This window comes from Telmatherina bonti (assembly GCF_933228915.1).
Source record: "Telmatherina bonti genome assembly, chromosome: 19".
Taxonomy (NCBI): Eukaryota; Metazoa; Chordata; class Actinopteri; order Atheriniformes; family Telmatherinidae; genus Telmatherina; species Telmatherina bonti.
The window spans coordinates 23,081,068-23,106,817 of record NC_136617.1 but is presented as its reverse complement, the minus strand read 5'-3'; the positions used below and the strand labels follow the sequence as shown (position 1 = coordinate 23,106,817).

General features: G+C 39.7%; 1 protein-coding gene across 1 annotated transcript; it reads left to right on the top strand.

Annotated features, from left to right (window-relative positions):
* Nucleotides 1-1,707: 1,707 nt before the first annotated feature.
* calcr (calcitonin receptor) lies at nucleotides 1,708-19,044 on the top strand (the record flags this gene model as incomplete). Its single annotated transcript, XM_079259149.1, has 12 exons — nucleotides 1,708-1,766; nucleotides 2,786-2,942; nucleotides 3,034-3,144; nucleotides 3,234-3,346; nucleotides 5,491-5,582; nucleotides 7,388-7,514; nucleotides 11,546-11,699; nucleotides 12,115-12,175; nucleotides 12,342-12,408; nucleotides 12,518-12,736; nucleotides 13,216-13,257; nucleotides 18,823-19,044. Exons 1-12 carry the CDS (start codon nucleotides 1,713-1,715, stop codon nucleotides 19,042-19,044), a joined length of 1,419 nt encoding a protein of 472 aa, XP_079115275.1. The 5' UTR covers nucleotides 1,708-1,712.
* Between the last annotated feature and the right edge of the window lie 6,706 nt (nucleotides 19,045-25,750).

The window sequence follows — 25,750 nt, the reverse complement described above, 5'->3', positions numbered from 1 at the left end:
TGCTGATACGAGGCCTGAGGGGGAGGTTTACAGTTGAAAGTGGTTGTCGAACAGTTTATGAGCTGCCAGAGAGGACTAGACAGTTGTTGTTGTCAGGAACAATGTGATCTCATCGTCTGCGCAGACATGGATCTCCTTTAGAAGCGGTTTTCAACCTGACATATGAGAATTTGCTAGAAAACTACTCCTAAAGGTGGAAACATTGTGTTTGATCATGTTCGCCAAGATAAATTAATCATACTTACTTGGTAAAGCCAAGATTTGACTTGTCTGGATTATGCCAACATGCTGCTAAGACACAGTTAAAGAATTCAGAGATTTACTACTAAACTCAATGCATAACAAATACAGGCAGCAAACTGTGTCAGTACATGAAGCTTTCAGGATATTCAGCTTTGGATTATACTGTCATGCCTTTCTGTTTTCTCTACAGAAAAAGTGACCAAATATTGTGACAAATCGGGTGACTGGGTTCAGACCAGCTCTTCCTGTCAACCAGCTTTAAAGAATCTATTACAGGTATTTTCTCTGCTGGATTTTTGCCTGGAAGTAAATGGAAAAATGAGAAAGAGCACGCTTTGGTTTCTACTGTATGTACACCAATCAACAGATTGACGTTTTTGTTCCCAAAAGGAAAGGAATTTTTTAAGGGATGCTGCAGGAGAACCAACCACCGAGGCCGCGGGGGTTAGAACAGAAAAAAACATCCTGGAAAATGAAAAGAAATGCCTTGAGAAAATGAAGAATGACCCCCCTTATAATAAATCAGGTACTGTTCCTCTCTGCTTTGACCCATTGTTTAACAATCGAGCAACATTTCACTTTAGTTTCTATCCACATGTTCTTATGAGCAGTAGAGCTGTGAATGTTTTCTGTGTTTTTGTGCGGGTGGTGTCACAGGCTTGCACTGCAGTCGTATTTGGGACGGCTGGCTGTGCTGGGAGGACACTCCAGCAGGAACCTACGCTTCCCAGAACTGCCCCGATTATTTCATTGGCTTTGACCCGACAGGTTAGAAGTGAAGTTTGCCTCTACTGGTATCACATCACCCTCTGAAGTTGAAATAATTGGGATCATGCTTTACAGAAAAGGCCACTAAGTACTGCGGAGGAGATGGGCAGTGGTTTCAACACCCACACAGCAAGAAGATTTGGAGCAACTATACACTCTGCACAACCAGCCATGAAAAGAGGCTTGGGGTGATGTTTAGCTAAATGTGCAATTATGCCACAGGACTGTACTTTGTTATGCTCACGCTTAAAAATATTCTGCCATAGAAACTGAAGCTCCGTGAGAACGAACACAGATGTCTTCAGAAAATAAAACAGGACCCGCCTTTTAACAAAGCAGGTATGCCCAGTGCTGCGTTGCATGTCACAAAACCCTTTCAGATCCCTGTAAATAAATGTTTTATTGTTTCTGTGTTTCTTGGAGGTCTGTACTGTGGCCGTAACTGGGATGGCCAGTTGTGCTGGGATGATACGCCAGCAGGGATGTATGCTTCTCAGAGCTGCCCGGATTATTTTTCTGACTCTAAATCCACTGGTGAGTAAGGTTCAGAAGAACTGCTCTTTTATGGATCTGTTGGTCTCAACATGTTCTGCTAACATTACACTGTATTACAGTGATATATATTCACCATGTCATTGTCAGAAAATGCATCTAGGTACTGCGGGGAGGATGGACAGTGGTTTCGCCACCCAGACAGCAACATGACCTGGACCAACTATACACTGTGTGCTGGCAACAACAAAGAGAGGTTGAGGGTAATACTCTGAGCTGTTTATGTCATAACTCTTCATGAGAAAGATCACTGACCATGGAGGTTAGCGGAAGCAAGGGTCAGTAACAGTATTTGGCTCTCTAAACGATTGATTTACCTTTTTAGAGTGATTGTGCAGATCACATTAATGTAAAAAAAACAGAAAATTCCTGCAAGCACACAGACTCAGACCAAATATATTCCCTTAGGAATATATCCCTTCCCAAAGCAAGTCCAAGTCTGTTTTCCTGTAGATATAGCCCTTATTTTGCTGTGTAAAGGGCATTTCTAGACTGCAACGTTTTGCCAAAAAGTGAGCAGACACCATGCATTTAGCAGCATCAGTTCACATTACCGTCACACTACACACAACCCCGTCATGTGTTTCATGTAACATCCACACAGCAATTTATGTAAGGTTTTGCAGAGGTGTGAACATGTTTGCATGCAGTCTAGAATAGAAATCTTCCCTTCCACTCCATGTAACACTGTCAGGGTAATCCTAGGTAAGATTGAAAGGTCTAAGTCTACTCAAATCAAGGGTCTAGAGAAACATAAGCTGCAGAGATATATGAAAAAAACATATGTGTCTTATGTCTTATAAAAGGCTCCTATCTGTGAGCCATTTCCAAAAAGAACATTACTTCTTTCAATTGAACTGGTTTTCTGTCTCATGCTGAGAGAAACGCTATCATTCATCCATCAACCTGTGTAGCTGCATGCTAATCAAGCTATGTTAAGAAGCAGTATTTCTCCCTGCACAAAAAGCCCCCCATGGACTACTGCAGCATGGCAGGTGGAAAATAACATCCTAAAGGAAGAATAAACTCTGGGAATGTTTCATGAAAACAACTTGGGGAAATTTTTGGTTATGTGTTTAGCTCTGTATGGCCTTCATGGTGAAAACATTTCATACATTTTTTTTTTAGTATGGAAGCAAAGGGAGGTTTTGTGAGAACTTCATCTATACACCTAAATATGTCATAGTAATGCCAATATGATGCTGACCTCTCTAAACTTCAGGTGGCTGCCCAGTTTTCCACTGAGGTGGAGACCACCAGCGAAGCTACTGTTAGCTCTGTGGACAACCAAAAAGAGGAGGAAGGGCGGAAAAAAATCCTCGACAACCAGTACAAATGCTTTGAGAAAATGAATCGAGACCTACCTTATAACAAATCAGGTAGAGAATATTTTGCAATGCTAGTTTTGTCTTTCTTCTTTTGCTCTTCTGCTCTATAAACACAGAGTTTCTTGTTTCTTTGGTACCACAGGTCTGTACTGCAGTCGCAACTGGGATGGCTGGCTGTGCTGGGAAGATACCCCGGCAGGGACTTACACCTCCCAAAACTGCCCCAACTACTTTGATGATTTCGACCCTACAGGTGAACCATGACACTCGAAATGTTATGAGTTTTAAATATCTGTTGTTTTTTTAATGATGTGTAATCAATACTTCTGTTGCTACTTACAGAGAAGGCGACAAAGTATTGTGGAGAAGACGGGCAATGGTTTCGCCACCCAGACACCAACAGGACCTGGTCCAACTATACACTCTGTAATGAAAACACCAAGGCTAAACTGAAGGTGATTTATGTGAGATAAAATATTCTGCTTTCATAAATCTACTGAATGGTTGCCACAGTGTGATGAGTCAGCGAAACAGTTTCCTTTGTGGTGCAGGTGCTCGAGTGTTTATTGTGTGGGTAGATGCAGTTTTTTGAGGGTACAACAGTTGCTAAGATACGTTTCTCTCTAAAACAGTTAAGATGCTGATACTCTGATGTTTACATGAAATAAAAATTCAAATGTAACCTGGATTATTGCTGCTGAGTGTTACAGGTTAAGTGTTCATATATGTGGCTTAAGTTTTAAACTGACTGCTTATCTTGCAGGCAGGGCAGCCAGGCAAAACTGGTTTTGTTTGTCTGGACAAATGGAGTTTACATTTATTGGAACCAAACAATCAAACCATTTTGGGCCTTCTGTTCCCCAGGTCATACAGTCCCGCTGCTAACAGCCCTGTGTGGCCATTGTCACATTTTAACGGTCTTCTTATCATCATCGGCAGCAGGCTGCAGAAACAATCAGCAAACAGATGGAAACCAGATCAGGACAGCACACAGTTCAGTCCAGCATTTAGCCAAAGAAACTGCCAAACCTTTTCTAATGTTCTTAAGTTGTGCATATTGGATGTAAAGGTCCAGCCCATAGACTGTATATAAAAGATTAAGTAGCCTCCGTGACATCACCCATAGGTTTCTGAAGAGCTGAATTGAAGCTCGGTGGGCGGTTCCTACCATCGCCCTCTAGGCAGGGGCATGCGCGTCGTCTCACCCGGAAAATACAAATATGGGTAAAGAGGTGGAGCTGAGAGGGGGGGCTGTGAGTGTCATGGTGGATGATTGACGTTGAGCGAACTCGAGAGGCCTGTAGCTAAGAGCTAACCAAGCTAACCCAGAGATAACAGGAGCTAAGTAGCTAATGGAGGTAAGCGAGCTAAAGCTAAGTCAAGTTGTTAACCACGGTTGTTCTGCGTTCTTCTGACTTGAAGAGTGACCTGTACCTGTTGATCAAAAGGACACGCCCCTAAATATGCCAAACTTCAAGATCAAATTACTTTTAAATGGGCAAGTTAGAAAAAAATTTACTCCCCCTACAGTTGTCATGAAGGTAAACCTGACCTATTAAACCGAAAATGGATTTTTGTACCAGGCTGTAAACGTGTTTATTTCTGATGTGAAGTTGGTCTTTTTAACATGGGAGTGTATGGGGATTTGCTCTGTTTTGGAGTCAGCCCCTAATGGATGAGGGGGGAACTGCAGTTTTATGCACTTCCGCATAGGCTTCACTTTTAACCGCCGGAGGCTCCTTGTATCTTTCATATACAGACAGACACAAGATTCAACGTCAGTCAGAAAAAAAGAATTGGTGCAGTGGTGATCAGCCAGCAAAGAACAATTAAATGCAAGTCTGAGTGAAAGACCATGAAAACAATAATAACAGCGGTTGCTGTAGCAACAAGTGTTGCATTTTAATGGACTGGGAAAAAAATGGGAATATATTCCTGAAATGAAATTAACCACGTGTTAAGGTGCAACACTGGCTGAGTCTTCCTTAATTGGCTGCCCGTGAGGAGGAAACGGAGGTTTGTAACCGCCATGATGAAACTGCCATGGTCTCGCCTACTGGTTGATTAGCAGGGTGCAAAGTTCCTGTTTCTCAAAACATCCCAGAAGCTGAATGAGGCAGAGATGGCACTGCCTGTCAAACAGCCATGATACAAATTGATAATTTAACAGACTATGACAGCTTGTGTTCTCTCAGTCATTAGCTGATCTGCTTAAAAACAGTTGATCCCTGCAAGGCCGGACAAAAAGCTACACTACACGGCTGACTGCTTTTAGGCAGTAAAAGGAGGCTAACTGCTAGCATTGTCTGCTAGCGTTGTGACCACCCATGATATGCACGTTATGAACACAACCCTAATCCCCCAACACACACACGCACACACACACACACAACTCTGCAAATCAGAGCAAGAAGATTAAAAATATGGAAATTAATTGAAAAAATGGAAAAATAAAAGCATGAAAGAGTAAATATTTAAATACATTATCAGTAAATCATAAGATGAAATTAAAAATGACCTCTTTAGGATCTCATTAACTTCACTGCTCTGCATTTCCTCTTGTAAACAACTTGTGTCTTGTTTTTGTGTTTTCTTCCAGTCAGCGTACATCCTGTTTTACATGGCCATTGTGGGGCATGCTTTGTCCATAGCCTCGCTGCTGATCTCTCTAGCCATCTTCTTCTACTTCAGGTGATACATTTATGCTCCTGTTCTGCATGTTTAATATAATGATTCATCTCATGGTCACTTTATGCTTAAAGTGTCTCTCGATACTATTAAAAGTGACACATGGTGTTTTTGCTTCTTCTGTAGTTTGCTGGTTTCCATATTGTTTACAGTCAGCAAAATCAACTAGTACTGTAAATGCGACTGTTTATGCATTTGTCTCATAGCCAGACAGATATTTTTCCAGTGTTAATAAAGGATGATGTCTGCTTCGTGTCTTTTTTAACATTATCTAGTAGTCTTGTGCAGCAGATTAAGCTCATGAACATACATAATTCTACGCTATGTGCCCTTTCAATTCACTGACTTCCTCCTTGAAAAGATATACTTGCAAAAAGTGCATCCCTAATTATGGATTGTTATCAAGATGAACTGTTTATTTCCAGAGTGTAAAGGTTAGAGCATTTTAAAGTCAATAATTTCCATTTGATAAAAATAAAATAAGATAAAAGTTCAGGGTGAAATAGCCGATAACTGCAAAAGAGCACATATCATTGATGCATTTTTAACTTAGAAATCAGCTGAATTAATCTGCATTTATTTAACGACAGGATAAGAAGGTCTTTTAAACTAAAATAATATTTTATATTTTATCTGAAAGATACATGTGTAGAAAAATCTGAATATAGAGATCATAAGAATAAAAATGCACCACATGACATTTCAAAATATCACTTTGTTCACTGTCTAATTGGGGATAACTAGAACATAAAATCATCATGAAAGGATGATGAAGACATCCTAAATGCATTTGTTAGTGAGAACAAATCTTGCAAGGAACCAAAAGTTTTTTTTTGGCACTCTTAAATCAATAAGTTGAGTTTGTGATAGGTGCATGATCACAGAATCCTGTCACCCAATGAGAGCCAAGCCTCAGCAACGCAGCGATTCAGCATGACAGACATGATTCATGAGGCTCAAAATCACCACAAATGAACAATTCAATCAAGAATCAAACTTAGTGCATTTGCAGCCACAACCCCTCACATACTGAAGGCTTCGTTTTGTGTTATGTGATCCAGATGTGACGCTCTCAGTGTTGTGTAATCGTGTGTAGCTGAAACACTGACTTATTTACAACTCTACATCAACACTCTGAGGAGGCTCAGATAAAAACACTGCTGTACAACACAGTATGTAGTTGGAAGTACAATCCAAAGACTGTTGTGACATCCTTGTCTAGATAAAAATAAAACCTTGTATATGTGCTTTCAGTAGCTCCTGCATTTCTCTTAATATCTGACAGTTTTTTTTTCTGTTTTAGGGCACCATGGCCTCTCAGTAAGGCAGAAAAAAATGTACTATTGCATGTTCTCTTGCCCATATTTAGCAAAAATTAGAGCTCTTCCTGTTTTCACCGGTCTCTAGAGGTTTCATGACTCAATAAAAGATACAACTGACTATGACAGGTATATGAATAAGCTTTAACTTCACTTCCAAGTGTTGTCATCCAGCTAGGAGGTTGTTATGCTACAGTTTGACATGTAATTCTCTGTGAGCTGTGGTTCGGTTTGATTGCAACTCAGCTTTTTTAAGACATAAACATTTTTATCCCAAGCTGTTCTCAGTACAACTGCACTTCATATTATGTATATTACATTGTTTGTCATGAGTGGCCAGACAAGCTTCGGAGAAAGCATCCTTGGGATCCATCATGCATTATTTACCAGCACTTCTTGTATGCACAGGGTGTTAAGGCGTGTTGTTCTGAACACAGCTTGTCCTGGTATGTCAGCACGTTACTAAGAAAAAAACTGTCTGCTACACAGGAGTCTGAGCTGCCAAAGGATCACCCTCCATAAGAACCTCTTCTGCTCATACGTGCTTAATTCTGCCCTCACCATCATCTACCTTGTCACCGTAGTCAACAATCCCAAAGTGGTGGCAAGAAACCCGGTAAGTGTTTATTTACTACCAAGTCACCAAATATTTTACTGTTTGTACAGTCAAGCATCCATATGGAGATATTTATCTATTTATTTGTTAATAAATGAGGATATATAAGCTGCTTTGTGAGATGTTTTTGTTTAGCTAGAATCCACTGAGTAACAGACACACACACCACAGACAGTGTTGATTGACTTCAAAGAAATGTGCATAAATTACCCACCAGTTCAATGTTTTTCATTGAAAAAAAATATTTTCAGAAATATTTATTGTCATATTTTAAGTAAATGTTCATACTTGTTTGCATTAATGCCTAAGAGACGACTGTTAAATATGATAACACTGATTAAACACATCTATAGTAATAAAATAAAAAAACAATAATAGCTACAGAAAATATGTAATATTAAGATAATCCCAGCTAGTTTAGCAAACATCTGGAGTCTGGTATCATCTGTACAGCTGCAGGACGCTAATTGTCTGACAAACTTGCCATCCCTATGACGATAGAGTAGTATGCCATTAAGGGTGGATTCACATCAGGATAGTCCACTAGAGTCGGTCTGATTGGGGACTCGGCTCAGTTGTTGGGGGAGTGGGTATCCATTCAGACCAAGATTGTGTTCATGCTGCACTTTCGTCAATTGGGCCAAACCTTTACAATAATATATCCCAATTCCCACCAACGTTGGCGCTGCACTCGTATTTGGCAAAAGAGAGAATAAGCCCGCATGAAGAAGAATACTCTCGAATGATCGCTGTTTTTTTTGGTTTTTTTTGGTTTTTTTTGTCTTATGCGAGCATACTACAGAAACACACTGCAACAAAGGATGCAGTATGAACAACAAACGAGGCAGAGGGCTCTTAATGCGATCGATATGTATTTAGCCACAAGGCAGAGCTACGTCAAATGCAGGAAGGGACTTTTTTGTTGTCCGCTTCCTCTATTTCAGGGGTGCCCAAGTCTGGTCCTGGAGGTCCACCATCCTGCTGTTTTTAGGTGCAACCCTTCTCCAACACACCTGAATCAAATAAGTGTCTTGTTAGCAAGCCTCTGCAGAGCTGGATGACATGCAGAAGAAGAATTCAGCTATTTGACTCAGCTGTGCTGGACAGGGGTTGCATCTAAAGGTTGCAGGATGATAGATCTTGAGGACTGGACTTGGGCACCCCTGCTCTATTTGGTCTGCGTGAAACAGGTTGAGACCTGCATTTGCAGGTTCTGCTTCTTTGGTCCGAATCAGAACTCATTTGCGCATTGACAGCTCCCCAAACAAAGCGGACTTTCCAAGCAAACAGACTCAGATTCTAATCACAAAGGCTGATGTGAATGTGCCCTAAGTAACCAACCAACAAACAGAAAAAAAGACAAACCTGCTTAAAAAAAAAACAGGATATCTTGCAAAACTTAAAAAAAATTATGTAAGTCATTCACTCATTCTCCTAACTGCTTAGTTGGATGAAGGGTCGTGGGGAAGCTGGAGTCTATCCCAGCAGTCTTTGGGCAAAAGTCAGGGTACACCCTGGACAGCTCGCCAATCCATCGCATGGCCACACAGAGACAAACACCCATTCACACTCCTACGGACAATTTAGAGTAACCAATTAACCTAACATGCACTGACACATGCAACCAAACATGGGAAGAAGACGGAGTACCCGGAGAGAATCCACGCACACACGGGGAGAACATGCAAACTCCACACTGAAAGATCACTGTCCAAGGATTGGACCAGCAACCTTCTGGCTGTGAGGCCACAATGCCACCGTGCAGCCGATACAAACAATCAATAAAACCAAATTTTAAAAAAAAACTTTTTTTTTCATTAATTTAATATGAAAGGTCAATTAAACTTTGCTTCATCTTCTTCCTTTTCAGACTCTATAGTTACTTTTCTTTAACTTGTTGATTAAATTGTATCTTTTTTTTCTTTGTAGAAAATAAAGTCATATCAATCCATCTATCAATCAATCAATCAATTAAGGAAAAACAATGAAAAACAAATGTTGTAGATTTTACAGAAGACTTTACAGTGTAGTATTTCAGTGCCTCAGCTTGCCAGCAGCTTTTTTTACTCTACAATCACTGTTTTTGCTGCCTTCCACATTTTCCACATGGAGTTTGGCAGCTTAATGTCTGATGGGAATTCTTTGAAACTCTGAGGTCTGCTTAGATAGAGGTAATAAATCTGTCATATAGGAATGCTTCAATATCAACTCTGAACATAAATTTGTGTGTTACTCCTCCTTGGAAATCAAAATACTGGCAGCCTGTTAACCAAGTGCTGCCACTGCTGCTTCTTAAAAAGTGTTATTGCAGAGTTTCTTGCACTCCAGAGATCAGATCTTCCTTGCTCTTTTGTAGACCCAAATGAAGTTAAATATGGCCAGATTAAGTTAATAAAAAGCAGACAAAATAGTGCTTTGAACTTTTTGCAAGTCAAGAACACATAAATGCTCGCTTTTCTGGTATGTAAATTAGCAAATATCTCAGCTAAATCTGTTCAAAAACTTTATTTTCTTTTAAAAAATTGGGTTTGAGAAGATCAAAGAACCCTACAAAACCTAAGAATTTAACAGCTAGGATTGCAGAACTTGGCTCACGTTACTCACAATCCCATCAGCCCGTCCTGCTTTCAAGCTGAAGCGTCTTTTGCCAGACAGAGTCCTGGAAACACTGAGGACTCTGCAGAAGCTGCAGCTGGTTAATGTCTGAAACCTGCTTCTCCGTCTATTCACATGTTCACCAAACGTCCTACGATTCTGCACGACGTTATGAATCTGGTCTTACTGCGATGAAGCTGTGCTTAGATGCTACATCGGGTCAAAACAAACTTGTGATGGTGGCTCTGCTTTGAAAGACAAAGCTGGAAAGAAATCTTCAGCACAAAAGGTTTAGAAAGCATTTACATCTACTGGGAAACATTTGGAAATTAATTGTTGCCAGAGCAGGACTTAAAGAGGTTGGGTTTTTTTTTTTGTGCTAGAGATTTAGGAAGGGTGGATTGTTGGCGAGATTTGCTATCACTGAGAAAACATGCTCTTTTTATTTGCTGTGGTGTGGTGATACAGACTTTGGTTTGGTCTGCCAATAGTGTGGGGGGAGTGAAGCCCCAAAGCTCATGTCAAACCAGGGAGGAGGCTGAAAACACGAGAAACATCCACATGATATACTGCAGCTTTATTATATTCGCAAAATGATGATGTTGATGTGAGTTTAGTTGAACCTTTTGCTTCCAACATGTTTTTATTTTTTTTAAAGAATTAGATTCAAATATAATACATTTGGGCAAAAGAGAAGAGGAGGACGCAAAGTAGAACCGGGACGAGCAGCCGTCTCCGAGGCAGACGGAGTTGGCTGAGATGTCGTCCACAAAACATGCTGTGCTAACAAAGGTCCTGAGAGATGCAATGAGTCCCTAAATCACATGGAAAAAAACAAAAGTTATTTTTAGGAGAAAAGTTTTTAAGACTTTTTCTTTAAAGTCGATTTTCAACACGATAAAAGCTTATTTGGGCCTTTTAAGTCGTCATTTGAGTAAATGTTACTTGTGGCACATCGACAAGAGCGCCGATAATTATCACATCAGTAGACTGGAGATTGACGTGATAATGATATGTCATTAAAGTCATCATCTGTCATCATAATGATTCAATCATAGGAATAGAAAACTTTAAGGAGACATGCTGTCATTTTGTTGCACAATGTGGGATGCAAAGTATGAAGTAACATTCCCATACAAAGGATTTTCCTTCTCTTTGTGTGCAGAGCGACATACACAACTGTAGCCCTCCCCATAGACAAAAAAAAAACCCAATCATTTACAACTCACCTCCGAAGGGGGTAAATGAATAAACATTCTCTGTGCCCGGAAAAGATATCAGTGGATAATGATTGTCTGCCATGAGCAATGAGGGATCCCATTAGAAGCTCTTCTCCTTCCTTTAATCTCAAGCTGAGATGATGTCAGCTGTATTTCAAGTGAATCTTTTTAATACAGAGCACATACAGCAAATAAGTGTGTGTGTTCTCTCTGCAGGTTGGCTGTAAGGTCTTGCACTTCTTCCACATGTACATGTTGGGCTGCAATTATTTCTGGATGCTCTGTGAAGGCATCTACCTGCACACGCTCATTGTGGTGGCTGTGTTTGCAGAGGAGCAGCATCTGCACTGGTACTACCTCCTGGGCTGGGGTAAGTTATTATCCGGTGGTCTTTCTTACCTTTTGCAAAAACTGACAACAGTCAGTTGTGTGTGTGTGTGTGTGTGTGTGTGTGTGTGTGCTTTACAACTTACTTTCTCCTTACTGGACACAATCACAGTATGAATGTGAGCTCTGTCTCTACTGGGTGATTTAATGTCATGATGTGAAATTGGACAGAACTGCCGCAGACGACGAACCATCTGGATGTGTCGTTGTTCACAATGGAATATGAAATTATGATTGGAAAAATTTCTAAGAAATGAAAACGTCTCCGTCTCTTCAGACAAGAAACAGTTTATTTTCCCGAGGAAGTTTAAAACCAACACCGCCAACTGCGCTTTTTACTGTCGCGTGACTGACGAATGACTTTCACCTCACATGGCTGCCATCTTTTCCTGCATAAGGCTTTCCTCTTGTGCCTGTGTCCATCCACGCCGTGGCGAGGAAAAAGTATTTTGATGACAAGTGAGTAATGCTCCAGAAACTCCTCGAAATAAACAGAAGATGTTTACACATGTGCTGAGCTGTGTGCGGTAGTGAGAGCTTGCTGATCTGCACACGTGTGTTTTCATATGAATGTGTGTTTTGGGTGGCGAGCGGTACTGACTGATAGGTTTTTTTTCTTCTGTAGCTGTTGGATGAGTGTGGAGACCCATCTGCTCTATGCAGTTCATGGACCTATAGTCGCAGCACTTCTTGTGAGTCTGCCAGCGCTCTAATTTAATGTTCACAGAATCGAAACGGATCTCATCGGGAGAAATCCGGTCATTATTCGCAGTTTTCTTTTCTTTCATTTTCTTTCTGCAGGTGAACCTCTTTTTCCTACTAAACATCATAAGAGTGCTGGTTACCAAGTTGAGAGACACACACCGGGCAGAGTCCAACATGTACATGAAGGCAGTGAGAGCCACCCTGATCCTGGTGCCCCTGCTGGGAATACAGTTTGTCATTTTTCCGTGGAGGCCAGAGAACCGGCTGGCTGGTGAGGTCTACGAGTACGTCATGCACATTCTCATGCACTACCAGGTGGGTACTGAACTACAGAATTCATCTAAATTCTCATTAAATTTCCACAGTAGGTGGACAGCTCAAAGGTAATTCAGTGGTGCATTAGGAAGCAGGATAGTGCTGCTCCACTGCGCCGTGGACTCAAGCGTTATGTTCGGTTGGATGAAAATTGTATCTGATGAAGAAAAAAGATATTCAAAATATGCTCCTAAGATAAAAAAAAAAAAAAACACTTCAACTTTAAAGCTGAAACCCCCAGAGAACACTCAGAGAAAAACAGTCGTCTAACTTGTGATTTTTAAGGTTGATTAATGTAATTTGTTGTTGGGTTAGCTTTCAGTTCAATGAACCAGCAGCTCATTTGGTCACTTTCTGAGTAATTGTATTGTAGTTCTACTCCTATTTTCTCCCTTTTTAAAATGCTGTTTTTCTAACTCAATGCAAGAAAACCACTTAAGTTAGAAAAGAAAATAATTGTTTGTTTTTCCTTTTTCAAGGGCTTACTGGTGGCAACAATATTCTGCTTCTTCAATGGGGAGGTAGGAGCTTTTCATGCGTTTTCATATTGTCTTAGGAAGTCTTTATCTCTTTGGAGAATTAGAAGAGAAGGTCGGAACAGCTCTCACATCTGTGAGCTAAAAATAGAGCTCGATGTGAGGGAAAGTTGAGGGGGAGGACCCAACTGCAAGGCAAACAGACATACGGCAAACAAAAGGCGAGCCTTTACAAGGCTGAACGCAAAACTCCAGAAAGTCTTAAACTGAGGCAGGAAGATGAAAAAGATTCCAAATATCACCAAATCAGACAGAAGAGATGAACGGCCGAGGGACACGGACGAGCATCACAGGCTGTAAAATAGGATAAACTGACAGGAAACAAGGAAAGAGATAATATATCTCTGCAAGGTGCAATGGAAGTTTGTAAAATTTACAAATCTACTGACTTTTGTTTTGGGAAACAAACTATTTTTTTGTTTTTTCTTTCTGCACCTGGATCCAAAATCATTTTCAGAAGAAAAAACAGTCTCACAATAAACTTTCAGAAAAGAAGCCATTAAGGAACTAAACAAGTGGAAACATATATTTGGGGGCTGAATGTGGTTTTAGTGGAATTAATGATGTGACCGTCAACCAAAAGATCATCTTCTGCAGAGTAATAATTAAAATTATTGTTGTAGGAAAGGTATTTTATTGTTTACATTTGCTGTTTACACCAAACAGATCCTCCTCGTGATGCTGAAAAGCTTTGACCAATCAGAGACAAGGTTAGGTCAAACACCAGAGTCAGAGGCAGCGTTTGGTTTGCCCTCTATAAACATCATCAGACATCAGAAGTGTAAAAGTAGCAGCCAATGGCATGTCTGCACACAGTTAGCAAGAGTTGCATTACAGCAAAGTGAACAATGTTTGTTTATCTGTCAGTGATTTTAATGATATGGCTAATCAGTGTTTGTCTGCTTTCAGTCCATGTTTGGTTAAGTTTAGACTTCAGGAACAACCGATTGATCAAACATGGAGAGAGTTAAACATGGTGGAGTTAAAACAGACACTCTTCTCATACAGTGTTTAACTCTTTTATTCTAAAAGAGGATAAATCCACAAGCAGAGGCCACAAAAATTAGGTGCAAGGACAAAAAAAAAAAAAAAAACATCTGCGAAATGTAAAGAAAAAAAAGCACAAGTCATATTCATCAGTAAAAAACAGAAGGAGTTTGTTTTGTGGCGTCTCAACATATAAAAGCATATCATAGCTACATGTGTTGGTTTAACAGCAACAGCTCGAAAGTTGTAAATTTCACACGGTACACATTTTGTGCCACAAAATCCTTACATGTTTACATTTTACACAACTTTAGGCTGTTGCACGAGTGCACAAATTCTAAAACTTCTCCGTTTTCAGGACTCCCAAAACATTACGTGTGTTTGTGTTTCCACTTTTAAATCAAACAGTAAATGGACTTGAACTCATAAAGCGCTCATTTTGACCACTCAGCACTTTACACTACACGGCACGCCCATTCACACACACACTGGGGGCAACGTAGCGTTTAGTGTTTTGCCCAAGGACACTTAGCCATGTAGCCAGGGGGAAGCCTGAAATCAATCCATCATATTTTTTACTTTAAGATGCATAAGGTGGCAGGATGGAATAAAATGTTATTAAACCTCAAACTTTAATTGTAAGAGAACCAAGTTAGACTCTTTTATGTCCTAAAACCTTTTACTCTTGAGCTTAAATGGGAGTTGCTTTATGGTTAAGCATGAAAAATGCATGATTTGTTTTAGATAAAACTAAAAAAAAAAAAAAACATGAAAATTGTCAGTAATGTTTTCAGTTCTGAAAAATACCGCTCTGTATGAGGATGTTGTATAGCCCCATATTGCCAAAATGCCAACTTGTTTGACATGTTTGGCAGACTATTGTTGTGTTTTTGATGGAGCAATTTTCCTTTTATAAAGGTCAACCTGCACATGTTACACTGCTCAGTCATGGAGCAGTAAAGCTGCTCGTTGCCAGCGGCGTTATGTATGAGGCATCATTCTCCATCAGGTAAAACAGGTTTCAGATTATGCTCTTTTCGGTCACATCTCTTCAGCATACATCTTTTACCTGAAAGCACATCAGGAAATGACCCATGAATATCAAACTTTGGTTTTGCAGCTTAAGTTGTCATAAGCTCGGTTCTGACAGGTTATACGGCCGTTGAAATTCAACCACTGTGCTTATCCCGATGCTGCGGCAGTAAAAAGATGAAGGGTCATGTCAGGTGAGGAGAAAGACATGTTGAATAAATGACTGTGTGGTTGCCAAGCTCAGCTGGAAACGGACTCCCTTCATGTCCTTCTGTCAGCTTTTCTAAATCTGTCTGCAGCTGTCTGACTGCAATCTTCCAGAACTTGAAATACTTCAACAAACCAACAGGCTAGATTTCCACAAAAGTGTGATTCTGAAGTTAATGAGGTTGTTGAAACCTTTTGGCTCTTCATCCTCATTGCATGAAAGATGCTTTGAAATTCAAGGTCTCCACAAAGATTATGTGCTGTTCATTTAAATTCAATATTTTTATCAGCTTGGCGGGATCCAGGGGAGTTTAAGTGGTGCAGACAAGGCAGATATTCAACTCTTGAGTTTTTTTTTTTCTTTCATTTGCGACATTAGTTAAGTAAGAAACATGACCAAAGACAAAAAGAAAATTAGGAGGCATTTTGTAGAATTAAAGAAGAAAAAAAAAATCATAGTTGCATGACCTGAGAGAGTTATGTTTTATATGTGCAACCTGGAAAATTAGTCAGCTTTTAGCTCATTGATGACTAACCAGCTGAATATTTTTAAAACATTTAACGTGCAGACTAAAAACAAAGCATGGTGCATATGTTTAAAGAGCAAAACACACAAACTGTCACAAGGGAATGACATGGTATGCTGCTCCACTCGCATAATGACCAATTCATGCCCCCTTAATCAGGACACGGGTTCCTGGAGCTGGGCTTAATTGAGGTTTTTAATTTCAAGGCCAGACTGCAAAGGCCTGCCTTGTCTCCTCAAAAGGCTCCATTGTGAGGATGGGTCAGAGAGAAAAACAGCTCTCAAGCTGTATTTGTGACATCAAGCAAGTCTTTCTGCATGGAAGATGTAAGCCTCAGCTGCTCTTTTGTCTTATTAATGGCAATTAGTGGCTTCATTTATATCATTGGGATTGTTGTGTGTTAATGAAGCCACAGTAATTAAAGTACTGTTAGGTTGTAACAGAATAAGCTGGTTAACATGTACTGCAGCAGGGGTTACAGCTCTGGTATGGTGTGTAATTAGTTTAAAATCAGTACATATAAACTCAGGCATGTGCATCTATAATGCACATATCTTTCAGCTGCAGGGAATTTATCCGCACCACTTGCACAAATCTGGTATAGTCACTTGGCTGTGACGAGTGGGAGTGAAATCCTACTGGAGCACTCACAACAGCTCAGATCTCACACTTTCTTAAAGCTGATTTTGGAAACTTTTTGAAAGTGTGGCTGATCGCTGCCGATATCTCTGCGCGTGGAAAAGTTGTTCTGGTAGCAACAGCGCATGCTAATCCCGGTAGTCCTACTTGCCACCGTTTCAGTAAAAAGTTACATCAATATCCTTGCAGATATTGTCACAATCCTCAGAGTAGAAGCAACTGGACAAGTTGCAATGGCTTTGTAAACGCTGGCCAGATGGCGATGTTGTGTTAATGGTCACAAATGATCCTGGTCATTCTCCAAAAACTGCAGCGTAAGTAATGAGGTGGACAGCCAGAGGCAACGTTCTCTCTCGCATTAAATCCAGTTTTACAAATCCAGATCATTCTGCATTGTTGGTATAAAGAGGGCAAATGTGTGTCTGAGGTGTTTTTTTTTTTTCCTTTTTTTTTTTAAAAACATCTAAATGACAATTATATTGTGTGCAAAATGCTGATGATCGGATGCCATTTGACATCCACATATAGAGTGGTGTTTGTACATTATGCTTTAATGCTGCATAATGATATAACCCTTGTGTTGTGTATTTTCTCTGCAACCCCCAGTTAGATCAGTAGGTTAGGCTATGGTGTTATTAACACAAGGATTTAAAGTATCATCAGGTATTTGACTGTTTGAGCCCTCCTACACTGAAATATTCAGTCGAAAACTACAGCAGTAAGACGTAAATGAACCCTAGACATATGGCCAGTACATCATCATCATTATGAGACAGTTCTTGCTCTTCAGGCTTTGTTTCTCTGCACAGATCTGTTTGGCTCCAGGTGGCATGAATTTTGTCATCTGGACAAATCCTCAACCATTTGCCTGAATGCCTCAGAGCATAGAATTTGTGTCAGAGCAGACTGTGCACGTACCATGACAACAACACTGCAAAGATTTTATCGACATCTTTGCCATTAAACATGAATCCCCATCCTTCCTTCCAGCACGCCTTTATGTGTGACCTGTATAGATGCTACCATATCAGCACTATAGAATGATGTTTTCCTGTCAGTGTTTATTATTGCTGGTTGTTTGCAGCCACAGCTCTGTTCCCCTCAGGCCGAACCTTGATGTGAAGGACTTTGGAACAGTGTTAGTGTGTAGTGAGACAGGAATAAGCATGCAATGGTTACAAGTCGTGGGGGCAAAAATAAGCCATAAGACTTTATAAACTGTGTTATTTCTTGGATTTTGATCACTCTTATAAGACTTAGAATATGTTTCACTTCTATGTCAGTCCATTTAAATGACAAAGCTCCAAAGCATCCCTACTAAAATTTGGATATGGGAGACAAATTAGTTGCTTTTTATAACAGTGTGACTGATTATCACATTAAGGACTAAATAAGGGGGATTATGAGGAGTGACTTACAGTAAGTCATCTGGATAGGAATGGATTTTGAGATGATACAAAACCAATTTGCTTTACATGATAATTAATGTCTTCTGAGTTAAATGTTTGCGGTAAGATGGCATTATGAACATCCCTGTGGAGCTCCTGTTTGACATCAGATTGGTTGCATGCGTAATTACTGAAGCTGTAAAATATTCTGATCAGTTCATTTGGGTAGAGAAGTAAACAAAAAAACAAAACAAAAAAAACACATCAGTCTGCAGATAAATTGTAGAAATATGAGATGATAGCTTCATTTTTGCCACGAGGGAACGATTATACACCTTCCAGACAACTGTGACATACAGTTACATTATACATTGCTTATTTTATGTGATGAGGGGGCCACACACACAAATAACGCAGGAAAAGGGAGTTCAGTGTATTGACGTTTTCCCAAATGCGGTTTAAACATAAGCAATCCACATATGCTGCAGCACTTACTCATGCATCAGTTAAAATCACTGCCGGGTTGATTAATATTGTCGCGGAATACTGTTTACACGAGCTCCCGCTTTCTTACACTCCGCCGTAACCACTTTTGATTTGTGAGTAAATCTGAATGTCTGCTGGAATCATTTCGCGGCAGGCAAACAAAACAGAATGAGGGCACTTCTGGTGGAAAGTTGTAGAAATGTCCTTTGGTGTGGCGCATTTTCTCCTAATGGATGTAAGATCTGCTGGTGAGATCTATCTGTGTCTGTCTGTGTGGCTTCCAGGTGCAGGCGGCTCTAAAGAGGCAGTGGATGCAGTATAAAACCCAGTGGGGCCAAAGACGAAAGGACCACTGCTCCATGCGCTCCACGTCCTACACCGCCACCTCCATCACAGAGGTGCCCGCCTTCATGTACCACCATGACACTAACACTGAACACTTGAATGGGCGCCACACAGAGGACTCTGAGCTGGTGGCTCTTAAAGCAGGAGACACATATGCCTAAGATGTGCTGAGGATGAGGAGCGCAGCAGTGGAAACATCCCACGAAGAGCAACAGAAGTATGAAGTAAGAAAAGAAAACGAAAAACGGCCTTACCGCCACATCTCAGTGATTAAATCTCAGAGGCTTCTGCTGGTTTGTTCAGCACAGGATAATAATAATAATACAGGTCTGGAAATGAGGAGCTCATCAAGAGCAGGATGGATTCACTACAAGGTGGACGCTTTTTTACGTTTTACTTTAAACTGCTGCTGCAGTTGTTGTTTTTTTTTTTTTCTTGAGGTGTGTAAGCAGAGCTGCTCTTGACGCATCAACTCTCCGAAGCTGCTAATGTGTGTGTGTGTGTGTGTGTGTGCGCGCTCTGGCAGTGGTGGAGGCTGATGTGGAGTAAGCGTTTTCCATGACGGTGCTGTATGCGGCAGAGAGGATGCTAGCGGTTGTGGTTTGATGTGGCGGGTTAATAACTGGCAGGATGATGAGGATGATTATGATGAAGCAGAAGACCCAATCATTCCTAACCTCACCTATACCAAAGGGTACAGTTTCTCTGTCCAACAGGGCAGAAACACGACGCAAAAGACATCAAGAAAACTCGCATACCTGAACTTTTGTGCCATGCCAACTCTGAAACACCCTCTGAGCTCGGAGCTCTGGAAATGTGTAGATATAATGTTCAGCACATTTTGTCTGAAATGTTTTTTTTTCCAGATTTTTCTTTTTTTTTTTTTTCTTTTCTCGCCAGCTCCTAAGTATGTGCTGTGTGTTCGTCCTGTGATGATGCATTCCCAACAGCTTTGTTGTTTGGTGGTTGCTGTGTTTTGTGCCAATGCTGACGATCACAGGATAGAAAGACAAAACTCCACACATGAAACCAACCAACAGAACAAACGAATAACTTTAACATCGATTAAAAATTGTTAATGTGAGATATTTTAAGTGTGCCATCAGTCGTACCTCACAAAGGTTTTACTCTATCATCCTTCAGCTGCTCCAGATGCTTAAAAAAAATGGAAACTTTATTGTTTGTTCATATTTATTAACTTACATTTAAACCTTTTGTGTGACCGAGCATCCAGAGCAACAGCAAAGCTAAAGAAACATGAAATATGGAGACTGCAGTCACTAAGAAGCATTTTCACATTTCCCACAAAGTTGCACAAACATCAGCTACAAAGTCGTCCATTTATGGTTTTTGATACATTTACTTTTGTTTTGCTCTTCTGTCTGTTATGAAATACATTTATTTTTCTTAGAAACCTTATTAAAGAAACACTTAGAATCCCTGTGAGTTCTCAATTGCACATTAATTAATGACATTAAAATGCAGCCGGAGCAAAGCATTTCCAACTGCAGTCCATATAGCCAATAGTCATTAATGCCTCTGGCTGCTTACACAGCCATCATTTGCTTTGACTCCTTAGCAGAAAATTGATGCTCTGCTTCACGAATGGCTGCAAGAGAGCTCCACTTTTAACTAAATTATTCAGAATATAAAGATTTGGCTGACCAAGAGGGTAATAAAGTGTATTTTTTTGTCTTGAAGTACATATCGGAAATCGCTCTGCCTCTGATGAATCTGTTTGATGAAGACGTAGGTTGTTGCATTCAAGTTATTTACAGCTGTATACAAATGACACAAACAGTTTGATGAAATATCAGATAAACTAAACTGTCCTTTTAAGTAAGTTTTAAGGCCCTTGCAATGACTTCATTTGCTGTATCTATCACATTTTTTTTTTATTTCAGACTCTTCTCTGTCTACATGGTGCTACAGTGTTATTGCTGTATCTGTTGAAAGGCTGGTTACAGCTTGTGTGCTGATTTTTAGGTTATCTTGTCAACTGGAATGACTCTTGGAAGTGAATTTGTGTGAGAAATGAATTATAAAATGGTTATAATAAACAACATGAAAGCGTCCCATCTCACAAGTCTGCTGTAATATTACCACTACAGAGAAGAAGAGTCTTGCTACAATAGCCACATCAGCTATTAAGGTCTGATTTCCAAAAGGGATTTCAGGAAAGATTATTATATTCTAAGAAACGTAGTTTTCATTTAATATCATTCATATCTTTTAGTTCTTGTTTGGGGGATTTTTACCTGCTTTTCTGGCTTTTATTTGATGAGTTTTTAAAACCACGCTCCCCTTCATCAGTGAAATGTTTTCATGCCAGTGACGTAAACACAAAGAATCATCGAACCACTATTGTGCTGAACAACTGTGGTAGAATTAGACATCTTGCACCCCTCTGGCTCTAAACACATGGAGCTTTTCTTGCTACAGGAAGCACGCTCTGTACTGTCGTTACCATTTCACAGATGTTCCCAAAATGTTTCCGGCGTGTTTTGATGTACAAATATTTTACCAAGACAGGATTTTAATTTTCCTTCCAGATTTCCACCATTTCTGTCATTTCTTAATTACATAACAGACAAAAGCGACGGGTAAATGTGCTGACTTGCTTCGTCTGTCCCTGAAACAAATGAACCATGACCCACATATAATTTAGGTCTGGCAAATTGTCAAAACTTCGGTTTTGTTTGTTTATTTGTTTGTTTTTTCTTGTAACATATTTCACAAAACATAAATTGATGGCCTTGTTTAAATTAGGAATGAATGACTCATTTGTCATTTTATGCCTTATGGGGATCGGATTAACAAAGAGCCCTTTAAAACGGGGATCACATTAAACACACGCAATAAATAGGTCTCTCTGGGCTACTTGTTCACACCATCTCTATCTCCCTTTCACACTCTCTCCTCATATATATATATATATATATATATATATATATATATATATATATATATATATATATATATATATATATATATATATATATATATATATATATATATATATATATATATATACATATATATATATATATATATATATATATACATATATATATATATACATATATATATATATATATATATATATATATACATATATATATATATATATATACATATATATATATATACATATATATATATATACATATATATATATATATATATACATATATATATATATACATATATATATATATATATATATATATATATATACATATATATATATATATATATATATATATATATATATACATATATATATATATATATATATATATATACATATATATATATATATATATACATATATATATATATATATATATATATATATATATATATATATATATATATATACACTATTCACAAAAAGTTAGGGATATTCAGCTTTTGGGTGAAATTTCACAACAAGCCTAAAATGCATTCAAACCTGTACAGGTGAACTTAATGTGATCTTCTCTAAGCTTTTAAATGCACATGTCCAACTGTTAAATGTTTCAATAAATTTTGCACAAGTTGCTGTTCTCTAACAAGGAGCTTAACGGCAAAAATCACGGCAGGTGTGTGATCCTTGAATTGACCAATAAATGTCCTGGTTGAATTAGAGCTGGTGTTTAAACAGTTGTCCTCATCATGCTGTTCACATTTTGACATCATGAGACCAAGACGACACCTAACAATGGAACAACAGTCCCTTGCCATTGCGATGCTTCAAACAGGACGTTCTCAGACAGAAGTGGCCACTGAGCTTGGAGTGTCACAGAGTGTTATCAGCAGGTTGCAACAGAGATATGGAGAGACTGGAAGAGTCACAGAAAGGCCTAGAAGTGGACGTCCTTTGACCACATCCTGTGCTGATGACCGCTACATTGTGAACACTGCCCTGAGAAACCGGATGATGAATGCCACTCAACTCCAGGCACGTTTAAGAGAGGTGAGAGGCACCCAAGTGTCACGTCAGACCATTCAAAACCGTTTCCATCAGCGTGGTCTGCGTGCTAGACGACCTGCACGGGTACCTGACCACACCACCAGGCACAGGCATCATCGTCTTGCATGGGCCAGGGAGCATTTACGCTGGACGAGGAACCAGTGGGCCTCAGTGCTGTTCTCTGATGAAAGTCGATTCACACTGGGCAGAAATGATGGCCGGCAACGATGTTGGAGACGTCAGGGAGAGCGCTATGCATCAGCCACTGTTGTCACCAGGCAAGCTTTTGGTGGTGGCGGTGTTACAGTCTGGGCAGGGGTGTCCACTTGGTACAGAACTGCCCTACACTTTGTGAATGGTACAGTGACAAGCCCATACTACCTGAATAACATCATTAATCCAGTGATTGTGCCCCTACATGAACAGCACAGGCCTAATTTCATCTTCATGGACGACAATGCTCCTGCTCATCGAGGCCGCATCATCAGGGAACGACTGTTGGAGACTGGTGTACCTCAAATGGAATGGCCTGCACTCTCTCCAGACCTGAATCCCATTGAAAACCTGTGGGATCAGCTGAGCCGTCATGTAGAGGCTCAAGACCCTGCACCCCAGAACCTCAATGACCTGAGGGCTGCCCTTCAAGAAGAGTGGGATGCCATGCCTCAGCAGGCAATAAGTTGCCTTGTGAACAGCATGAGACGTCGTTGTCAAGCTGTAATTGATGCTCAAGGGCACATGAAGAGATATTGAGACGTTCAAATTTTTTGTTGTGGTGTAACTACCATTGTTGTTACCTTTTGTGTTGAATGAATTTTTTGAGATGAGGAAATCAGTAGTGCATCCTTCTACTTAAATGTCTTACTTTTATGATATTATATCACTGTAGCATGAACATATTGCATTTTCCATAAATTTCACCTGAAAGCCGAATATCCCTAACTTTTTGTGAGTAGTGTATATATATATATATATATATATATATATATATATATATATATATATATACATACACATTTATATGTGTATGTGTGTGTGATGTGTGTGTGTGTGTGTACCATATTTAATGAATAAGCTGCCCATAGATGCCATAAAAAGTAGAAATCTGAACTCTCACCTCTGAAAACAAAGTGACATCTGAAAATCGGGGATTAAACTACATCCTGTCATGACCCAGTTTTGTAATGAAAAAAAGAATTTAATAATCAAAATTAAATAAATGTTTTTACTGCAGGTCCCCACCACAAAAAGCCGGTATTGGAACCTTTTAAGAGAACATTCGCCATTGATTTTTAAAATCTTTTTAATTAGTTTTTCTATAAGCAGCCAGCTGTAAAAGGAGATGGACAGTTTTGATGGCAGATTAGGATTTACAACTAATGTGACTTGTGAGTACAACACATGTATTTTATCTGTTTTAGTATGAACTTTGTCCTGATTTGTTTTGGATTTGGCTCACGCTGTCAGACACGTTATTAGTCTCGTGGGTTCTGGATTCTCTGTATTTTGTATGTTCATACCAAGCAGACACTCTGTATATAATAGACTTTTGCACTGTGAAATACGTGGACTATTTTTGTTACTTTCTTGTTGTTTATTTGGGCTTGTGTTTTGTCTCTTTTCCTCTCAGCTTGGACTGGCATCGTCTCAAAAAAAGCTGATAAATATTGTATTTTGTCAAAAACCCAAAACAGCTTGGTGCTTTTTCTGTGTCGTATCCATCGGCCTTCACACCACGTGATTTCATTCATAAAATGAAATATCAATCAGACTAACAGGCTGCAGCATGTATTAACAGAGGAAAAAAATTCAGCTAAAACTTGACAATTTGCTGCATTTCACAAATTTATAGTAAACTGTGAGTTTTTAAAGGATTTGATCCCGTTTCAAACACCAGCACAAAACCTTATTAAAGCACTCCTGCAACTTTCTCTCACGATGCGGCTGCGTTTTCCCTGCCAACACCATTCTTGTCAATATTTCAGGGCTGAGCGATTTTGTATAATGAGCATGCAGGGAAAACAAAGGAACTCTTACACCATTTGGTGTCTTGCTTTGTGATCTGTCGAGCTTGGCAGCGCTTCGCAGCCACATTTTGTTCTAAAGTTTCAGCTGGATTCACATTATCAACATCCAATGTCTGCTGCATGTAAAAACCCACTGCTGTCATGCTGAAGATGGATGTCCGCTCACACCACAACGTATGAAGCTTGTTATCACGTTAACGAGGCCAACTTCTCCACTTTACGAGCAGCCACCCTAAGCTTTTATGTAAGGAGCTATTGTATAGCTGATGACTGCATGCTCTGCTGAGTCTTTATGATACAACCAAGAGAAGAAGACACACTGTCCTCCCTGTGATGAATACTGTTCCCCCACTCAGCTCAACGCCTACTTCATCAAATATAATCAACATGAAATGCATTCAGTACAAAGTCTAGAAGAATATGCGACGTCAAATGAATATAAATTCAGAGATGGTGAGTGTAAAGTCATCATAATGGTCTCTGAGCCTCCTGGTGTGCGTTGATCTTCGTGAGTGGAGCAATAAAGTTCAAGGCGAAAGCTGCAAATTGTTTTGAAAAGTTTCCACCTTCAGACCTTGTTGGTCTGGGAAGTTTCAGAGAATTGTCAGCGGCCAGGGATTTCAGAACATTCCCTGGCAGTGACAATGTAGGAGCACACTGGACCGGTCCCAGAATATGCCTGGACAGCTCAGAAATTTGCCAGGCAAAACATTTGTGCATGTGTGTGGTTTGACTCAGCAGTGTGAAACATGACAGGGATCCGTGTCTGAATCTTTGTTAAACATCCTGGAAACGTCTGTAAGGATCCATCATGTCATCCGATTTGTGTGCACAGGGAGGGATTACGTTTTCCTTCCTAGCATGTAGATTCTGTACTGAGACAGA